At 50.4% G+C, this 9724-nt stretch overlaps 1 protein-coding gene across 9 annotated transcripts in view; it reads left to right on the top strand.

Moving 5' to 3' along the window:
• The first annotated feature begins 709 nt into the window (after nucleotides 1-709).
• The window catches only part of DOCK3 (dedicator of cytokinesis 3), a 237977-nt gene continuing 228962 nt past the window's right edge, over nucleotides 710-9724 (top strand). For 8 of the 9 annotated variants that reach the window (XM_032969867.2, XM_032969866.2, XM_032969868.2 and 5 more), the window contains exon 1: nucleotides 711-1215. In XM_032969867.2, coding sequence (XP_032825758.2) covers nucleotides 1179-1215 — 37 coding nt within the window. In that variant the 5' untranslated portion in view covers nucleotides 711-1178. Of the gene's footprint in view, nucleotides 1216-9724 lie in introns of all 9 variants that reach the window. The other variant, XM_032969863.2, reaches the window with a different exon arrangement.

The following is a 9724-nucleotide window of genomic DNA, read 5'->3' as shown; positions in this document are numbered from 1 at the left end:
TACACTGAGCGTGTCTCATTTAAAGGGCTATAACGTGGTGATGTGAATCACTGCCAAAGGTTAAAGATACGCACAGCAACTCACACACACACACACAAAACGCAGTCTATCTCAAAGACAAAGATCCCCCGTATAGCCTTAACATATTGTTGGGGGCAAGTGCTGTTCGCGAGCACCTATGAAGGCCGGCATGACACACGAGGGTTTGGGTGGCCAGCACCACGCCCGACCGCCTTTGTCTCTCTATTGTGCGATGGTTTACACAACAGCACCGGGCACGCATTTGAGGCTGAGTCGACCTAGGGGGGGCAGGAACCGGTCGAGATAATTAACCGTGAGCGGGCTTCGAACCTGTGCGGGGCCGGGTTCGCAGCTAACCGCGACACCACCGCAGTCTACCCCCTCCCTCCCCCGCCCAAACACACGCACAAGCACACACAAGCACACACGCACACACAAAAGCACACACACACAAGCACACAAGCACACACACACACGCACATATACAAGCACACACAAGCACACACAAAGCACACACGCACAAGCACACAAACGCACACACGAACACACACAAGCACACACAAGCACACACACGCACAAGCACACACACACACAAGCACACACACAAGCACACACACACAAGCACACACACGCACAAGCACACACACACACAAGCACACACACAAGCACACACGCACACACACGCACAAGCACACACACACAAGCACACACACACACAAGCACACACACGCAAGCACACACGCACACACTGGCAGGCACACGCGACAATGTGACACCCACGCGCGCGCACAACGCACGCGCGCGCGCACAGCGCACACAGCGGTAAGATGGCGTGTGTGAGCTGCGCTAACTCCCTAGCGCAGAGACAACGCTGCGCTTAGCGGCGAGCTGGAGGAATCGAGCGCGCGCACACACAGGCACACAGACACAGGCGTACAGACAGGCACACACACGCACACAGGCACACACGCGCACGCACGCGCGGGGCACGGCCAAGCGAGCAAAGGAAGGGACAGGAACGGCGCAGCCGTCCCGTTTCCCCGTCTCGACATCGTTTTATTTTCGGCTCAGTCATCCGCAACCACTACCACCATCATCGTCACCAACCCAAGCAAGCACCGACCGGGTCTCATTCATTTTCCTATGATTCTCAAGCGATGTGGACTCCTACGGACCACGAGAAATTTGGAGTGGGTGAGTATTTCGGTTGCGCGCGCGTGTGCCCGCGTTTGAGACGAGTGGAAATTCCGCCGGGTTGAAGCACGTACTTGTCGTCTCGTCTCGCCTTCTTCTTATTCTTCTTGCGATAGCGTGTGTAGTACGTTGGACACACAACACAAGCACACAATACGATACGATTATAATTATGATTCGGCACAATACAGCCCTACCCAGCTAAGCTCTCTCGCTCTCTCTCTGTCTCTCTGGTTTCTGCTCTTTGAATGAGATATCGGATTACTCCCTGGCTGGCTGGCTCGAAACTGCCATCGTACATGCAGCGTCTCTCTATCTATTTAGGGAATAAACGTACAGCGAAATGAGGTCCGCAGCGTGTAACGTTATTCTTATGACCGCCTTGCTGTAAAATCGACTGCGTGTTGGTGAGTGTACGCCTATTCCCCACGAACGAGTCTCTCGTCCTGCGTGTTTACACACAGACACGCACACACGCGCACGTATATTGTCCGTATACTGGGAGTGCACTCCGTTCTGTGGTACGGCACTTACAATGTAGTCGGCATTTGGCAACGAATTGCGTGCATGTGTACGGCGGCGTGCGGAACGTCGTGTAGTAGTAATACGTTTCGTCAACGGATCGACGTTGATAATTGACGGAGGAACAGCTTCGGCAGAACGATTCCGTCCGGAGAGAATGCTTTTGACGGACGCCGGGCGATAATTGAAGTTGTTAATCAAAAGCGCACGCGGTTGTGATTATCTGAACCGGTCCTGGGCCTCCCCGCGGTCGACTCGGCTTCAAAATGAGTAACCCGGTGATGGTGTGTGAACACCATCGCCGCCGCTGGGGAGACAAAGGCGGCCGGGAGTGGTGCTGGCCACCCCACCCCCGCCGTGTGCCGGGCCCGCTAACAGCACTTGCCCCCCCCCCCCCAATGCGTCCTTGAAGGCTATGCAGAGGGGGGTCTTTGGATGTACGTGAGCGCCGGGCCCCAGCACAGGCATATGATGACGATGGCGATGTACGTGCCCTTGATGTGGAATTAGGGACGTTCTCCCTCGCTGGGTTGTGACGACCTGCTGCTGCTGCTGTTGTCTTCGTCATGTGCAACACCTAGTTTGTTATCGCATCATCATTATCATCTCTCACACACACAAGCGCGCGCGCGCGCGGGGTTCGATGAGCATGGCAGAATGGTTGAGCTCGCTGCTTGTTGCTGAGCAAAGTGTTGCAAGTACTGCGGGAGGTGAGAATGCCTAAGCTAGGTGTAACCAGGAGATGGTACTAGACCAATGGATTCATGAATACATATGTGCGGTGCTTTTTAGACCCCCCCCCCCCCCACACTTTCTCCTTCGAGGCCTTGAGCTGCAACGTGGCGAAAAGATGGCAGCACTGTACAGCACTGGATTATTGAATCCATCTGTGCGGAGCTTTGGGTACTTACCCCTCCTCGCTTTCCCCTGGTTGCCTTGTGTCAACATTCGGGGAGCTAAAGGCGGATCAAAGCGTGGTACCGGCCGTGCCAGACCCTCGGTTCAATAATTATAATAGGTGCTCGCTAACAGCACTGGTCTATGTTGGGCCATTACGAGGAATACACTCTCACTGCATCAGTGTTGTGTTGTTGTATAGCATTGGATGGGTGTACCGGTATTCGTGATTTTATTTTAAATCTATGACCTGTTATATATATATCTCTCTCTGATGGCTTTGAGGTGACCAGGAGATGGCAGTTCTGAGTGTCACCCCCAACGTGAACAACAACAATTGGAATGACAATGGCCCAACATTCCGATACAGTACCCACCTGGGAATTTGCCTTGGGGCTCAACAGTGAGACTTTGTTTTTTGCTACATGGCCAGTGCCGGATTATCCTCGTCGCAAAAGTAGCTACATGTGTAGTAGCTACGGGCCCCGCACTTTCAAGGGCCCCGCGCTAAATGCTTTCAAGCTATCAATTCCGGTTCAGTGATTCTGCACTTGCTCTATTACTATAGTACTATACCGCCTTCAACTTTGATGAACGACTGGGTGTTTAAGGTGAGGGATTTGTCGTATTATCTGTGGCTGTATGTCTAATTAAAAAATACAATTATTTTACTATGCAAGTATAAAAATGTGTGTCTTAATATTTACGTGTTTTTTTTTATTTAGGGCCCCTTTATAACAGAGGCTACAGGCCCCACACTAGCTTAATCCGGCATTGTGCATGGCCCATAACCTCCTATGTTTATTACACTACATCTACTAGATCCATGACAATCGCTGCGTAGGGAGGCCTTCATCCAGCAGCAGATTGACAAAGTGCTGCAATCGATCAATAGAAAAAGGATGACGAGGTTGTGCGAATGCGTGATGTGGTTTCACCCGTTTAGCGTTTTGCGTTTTGTGATGCGCACGCTACAAAGGGCACTTGCATCAGCCTAACCATTGTATGCCGTGACAGAACACGCAGAAGTCACAGGACAATGGACGTGAACAGTTAGCCCATTGTGGTTTCTCTCACACACACACCACTGGCTCAGCGACGTGGGCACAAAACGCTGGCGTGGTGTGGCGAGCTTTGCCAGCACGACCGCACTTGCAGAACCCAGAGGTCGCCCGATCCGAGCCTTAACTCCCGGCGCAGCAGTTGGAACAATGGCGCAATTTCATCCTCCCCGCAGCCTCTGGCATACTCATCGGCATAAATTCAGTAACAGCATAGCTAGTAGATCGGAAAATCGCGTGTGGTGGGGTAAAGTGTGGGTACCCCCCACCTCGCTATTCCATGACACCTCGATCAGCGTGGACGAGGAAGCTAAATACCCTCTAAGAGCGGTCGTCTAGAACTACCTCTAGGGTTCTGGAAGGGGTTGTCTAGAACTACCTTGAGAGTTCTGGAGGAGGTTATCTAGAACTCTCTCTAGAGTTGGCCACTTCTGCCAGCAGTGGCATGAGAAAGAAATGGCAGGGCTGCACCATCACAGCGGATGTTGCCACAGTGATTTCAATGCCGGTTGCACAATCCAATGCAGGTGATAATATAATGCGATCAATATTGCATAACATCTAATAATGTAAGCATTTTTCAATTACATTTTTCACATAGACCCACAAGAGAATCTACAAGCTGGACTGACCCAATCTGTTTACCTTCAAGCAAAACAGCACAATGTAATAATAGCCCTCGAAGTGCCTTCATGCATACTGATGATTATGAGAGGCACCCTTTTATCTGAGGAAAGGAAGTTTTTTTTTTAAAGGAAACCTTATCTCGCCCAGATAACCCCCAGTGCTTTTAGAGTTGATGCAGACTATCCCATCGCAGATGCTGCTCTGCGCGGTGTAAATTGAACCCGAGTCCCCAGAGTGAGTCTCCATACTTCCCCACGGGAGGCTCGGTTGGCTCTGGGTGAGGCTGGGGGACATTTAATTCCATGTCGCAGCTTCCCGTAGCGTGCTGCGAGGAGGAGCTGTTCGTTTGCTGCTGAATCGCTTGCTCGTCATCGTCTTCACGATCATTGCGATCGTCGTTAATTTACTCGATTCGGGAGTTACACGTGGGCGACAGTGCTCCATCCTCCTCGTCCCGCTGCTGCGAAGGCTTGGCAGGAACCTCCTGTAAAGGAGTCTTGAGCCTCGGGATTAGCTTCTCCCGGTAAACCTATTAGTGGGTGCGTCATTTCAACCGGAACAGCCTGGGAATTATATTGACAAGCCATCTCGCCCTTATTTTATTCGTGTCCTTTATATGAACCCGTTCAAAGGATTTTGGGAATGTAAGGCACCATAATACACGATCATTCGGGATAGGCGGGCGTCCCTTGCACTCTAGTGATAGTAGCGTTCCGCGAAAACATTGAGTGAAAAATTAAGCCGTGACCCTTCGTCATCTGTATTCCTTACTCCTCACACTGGAGCAGCATCCCCCTTGCCTCGTGGGGGCGGGGGGCTGCAAGGGGGCTCAGCCCCCTCAAATTCGTGGTTTATTATTTATATATATATATTTTATATTTAGGGCCCCTTTCTAACATATGTTACAGGCCCCGCACGAGCTTCACTGGTCCTGCTGCATTATGCGACGAACCTATTTATACCGAAAAAATCGCTCCATGCGTGTTGAATTTACTCACGCGCGGCTATGCGGTCGGACGTGGGACAACATTGTTGCGTGTGTACTGTGTGTACTGTGTGTGTACTGTGTGTACTGCGTAGTGTGTACCGTGTGTACTGTGTGCCCCGTGTTTCCCGTGTGTACTGTGTGTGTACTGTGTGTACCGTGTGTACTGTGTGTGTACTGTGTGTACTGTGTGTGTACTGTGTGTACTGCGTAGTGTGTACCGTGTGTCCTGTGTGTACTGTGTGTACTGTGTGTGTACTGCGTAGTGTGTACCGTGTGTACTGTGTGTCCCGTGTTTCCCGTGTGTCCTGTGGGTACTGTGTGTACTGCGTGTGTACTGTGTGTACTGTGTGTGTACTGTGTGTGTACTGTGTGTCCTGTGTGTGTACTGTGTGTCCTGTGTGTACTGTGTGTGTACTGTGTGTACCCTGTGTACTGTGTGTACTGTGTGTACCCTGTGTACTGTGTGTACTGTGTGTGTACTGTGTGTACTGTGTGTACCGTGTGCGCTGTGTGTACTGTGTGTGTACTGTGTGTACCGTGCGTGCCGTGTGTACTGTGTGTACCGTGTGTACTGTGTGTACCGTGTGTACTGTGTGTGTACTGTGTGTACTGCGTAGTGTGTCCCGTGTGTCCTGTGTGTACTGTGTGTACTGTGTGTGTACTGTGTGTACTGTGTGTGTACTGTGTGTACCGTGTGTACTGTGTGTACCGTGTGTACTGTGTGTGTACTGTGTGTACCGTGTGTACTGTGTGTTTACTGTGTGTACTGTGTGTGTACTGTGTGTGTACTGTGTGTACTGTGTGTGTACTGTGTGTACTGTGTGTGTACTGTGTGTGTACTGTGTGTGTACTGTGTGTACTGTGTGTGTACTGTGTGTGTACTGTGTGTACTGTGTGTACTGTGTGTGTACTGTGTGTACCGTGTGTACTGTGTGTACCGTGTGTACTGTGTGTCCCGTGTTTCCCGTGTGTCCTGTGTGTACTGTGTGTGTACTGTGTGTGTACTGTGTGTGTACTGTGTGTACTGTGTGTGTACTGTGTGTACTGCGTAGTGTGTCCCGTGTGTCCTGTGTGTACTGTGTGTACTGTGTGTGTACTGTGTGTACCGTGTGTACTGTGTGTACCGTGTGTACTGTGTGTGTACTGTGTGTACCGTGTGTACTGTGTGTACCGTGTGTACTGTGTGTGTACTGTGTGTACCGTGTGTACTGTGTGTGTACTGTGTGTACCGTGTGTACTGTGTGTGTACTGTGTGTATACTGTGTGTACTACGTAGTGTGTCCCGTGTGTCCTGTGTGTACTGTGTGTGTAGTGTGTGTGTACTGTGTGTACTGCGTGTGTACTGTGTGTACTGCGTGTGTACCGTGTGTACTGTGTGTACCGTGTGTACTGTGTGTGTACTGTGTGTACCGTGTGTACTGTGTGTACCGTGTGTACTGTGTGTGTACTGTGTGTACCGTGTGTACTGTGTGTGTACTGTGTGTACTGTGTGTGTACTGTGTGTACTGCGTAGTGTGTACCGTGTGTACTGTGTGTTCCGTGTGTCCCGTGTGTCCTGTGTGTACTGTGTGTGTACTGTGTGTCCTGTGTGTGTACTGTGTGTCCTGTGTGTACTGTGTGTGTACTGTGTGTACCCTGTGTACTGTGTGTACTGTGTGTACCCTGTGTACTGTGTGTCCTGTGTGTCCCGTGTGTCCTGTGTGTACTGTGTGTGTACTGTGTGTACCGTGTGCGCTGTGTGTACTGTGTGTGTACTGTGTGTACCGTGCGTGCCGTGTGTACTGTGTGTACCGTGTGTACTGTGTGTACCGTGTGTACTGTGTGTGTACTGTGTGTACCGTGTGTACTGTGTGTGTACCGTGTGTACCGTGCGTGCCGTGTGTACTGTGTGTGTACTGTGTGTGTACTGTGTGTACCCTGTGTACTGTGTGTACTGTGTGTGTACCGTGTGTACTGTGTGTGCTGTGTGTGTACTGTGTGTATGCCCGTCATAGGCTTAGGCTGCCAGTTGGCCAGGAGATGGCAGTGCAGCAACAGATTCCTGAATCTATCTTTGCGGAGCTTTGAATGTATCGTGATTATCCACCCCCCCCCAACCTTCTCCCTCTCTTTAAACATGCAGAGTTGTCTCCGGGCACTCCGGTTCCCACCGAGATGAGACCAAACACGCATTACTTATTCTGGTAGGAACCTCCTGGTTACACCAGCCCACAGGGGATTATTGTGTCCGTCCGTCCGTCGTGCATCCAAAAATGGGAGGGGTGGGACTGGGTGGAGAGGGGAGGGTGAGAGGTGGGGCTGGGTGGGGGGTGGGAGGGGTGGGGCTGGGTGGGGAGGGGCTGGTCACCCCGTGGTTCCCTTATAAAACTCAACGTTTAACCTACTCACGCCGGCTTGTGCCCGCCCTCACAGTCGGGCATATTTGCGGAATACACCACGTGGCCATTGACCGAGCAACCCAACGTTCCTACCAGCTCCCTCCGCAGGAATGTGTTACTCATAGATTTTACCCTTTCTGGTAATGAAACACTTATGTCAAGATGTTAAAACACCAAACTGAAACCTTTTGCAAGGAATCATGCCTGCATTATCCACGCAAACTTGTGGTTAACATGCAAACAAAAAAAACGCGTCCGCTGGTCTAACACTGTTTGAGACTAGGCTCTAAAGAAAGTTGTCTCTGGTGTGGACCCATCAGTCTCAAAGACAATGCATCATATACTACCAGCAAATGTTTTTTTTGTTGTATGCATGTTCACCACGAGTATATGTGGTTAATGCAAACATGATTCCTTGCAAAAGGTTTCAGTTTGGTGTTTTAACATCTTTAACACAACTGTTTTATTGCCATGCCAAAAAGGGTCAAACCTATTCTTATATTTTGCTACTGGCGAGGGAGGACCCATGACGCATGACTTAGATGCAACTTCCCAAACAACCGAACGCACGACCCTCTTGACAAGAGACCTGAGGCTCAGTGAGACGAGATAAAGCAAGGGAATTCTAATTATTATTATCGCTGACTGCCTTGCTGCTCGGCGTAAGGGTATCTCGTTTTCACAGATGGTCAGGAGTTGACAAGCTGGTGTAATTTTAGTGTCTTACATAATCTCCGCATAACTCTGCAGTCTAAGAATGTGATGTTGGCACGTGATGTCTTTATGTTCGGCACGATATTATGAGCTCTCTCATCAACCAGAGTTGGTCAATGGCAGGTCCTGTGTGGCGGGGTAAAGTGTGGGTGATCCCACCTCTTACAAAATGTCTGGCAAATGGGGAAGAGTAGACCAAATGCCCTCTAGAGCTCCCTCTAGTGAAGACCCTTCATTAAGCCAGCAGTGGCATGAGCGAGGCATTTCACATTTAGTTTTATGCGACTGTGGGTTTGCCTACAATTCTGTGATTCCTATACCCATATAAAGTATATATTGATAGATAATGTATTTTATCTCTGGCGTTATATTACAATGGCTTATTTATATATGTGTGTGTATACATTGGGCAAATATAAGTCCACAAGAAACGCTCATAATCATCAAACTAAACCCAAACTGCCTTTCTGTGTGTTAGGTGTCGCTGTCCTTCCCCCGGACCTCCGATTAGCGCGTTTGGCCACGTACGGTGCGAAAGAAGTTCAACGCGCGCTCTAATGAAGCGTTTGCAGGGCTGCACCTTTGCCATGACCACGTGCCCGCAGTTGTACGTCACGCCGCAAATCAGCCTGTGCGTGTGCGCTCTCCACGTGGCCTCTGCCATTCACAGTGTCAGATTGCAGGACCTATTAAAACTTCCGCGGGACATAGCTACTCAAATGCGGGCTTGCCGCCTGCCTCTGTGTGACAGACAGCTCGCATCCGATGCTTGTACGGGTTGGTGGTGGTGGTGGTGGTTGAGCCGTCAAGGAGTCCCCGTGTGGGTTTGGCGATCGCCTCTTTCTCGTCTGTGTAGCAGCAGTGCCAGCGGTGCATCACGACATATTTAAAAAACTCTCTGTCGAGGAAGTCGTGAGTGTAGGCATAATGATGGCGGTGGAGAGTGGAAGCGCTGGGGGTGTTGGTGATCCAGTGGTGATGCTGACCCATTTGGGGACCCCCCCCCCCTTGACGCCGTAATTACCTTTGGGCCCACATAGCCGGCATCCCTCCCTCCTGCCTCCTACCAAGCTAGAGATGTAGCAAGATGACAGAAATAAGGGCAAACGATAGCGGTGTCCTGACGTGAGAGAAGAGAGACGCGTGTGGGGTGAGATGAAATTATTGAGCTGCGGGCGAGATAGATTTGTCAGAGATTAATTTCGTTTTCATTTACGTTTATATATTTTTCTCTACTATCTGCATTGAAGCTGCGCCCCTTGAGTTTCTAGGGGTGCTAAACCTTTTTTTGCATTAGTTTCCTCCTGCCCAGCACCGCCACT

The sequence above is a fragment of the Petromyzon marinus genome, chromosome 42 (assembly GCF_048934315.1).
Source record: "Petromyzon marinus isolate PM22_M1 ecotype Great Lakes invasive population chromosome 42, UKy_Petmar_22M1.pri1.0, whole genome shotgun sequence".
Lineage (NCBI taxonomy): Eukaryota > Metazoa > Chordata > Hyperoartia > Petromyzontiformes > Petromyzontidae > Petromyzon > Petromyzon marinus.
Note: the sequence above shows the minus strand (reverse complement) of the source record. Positions and strands in the feature narration are given on the sequence as shown.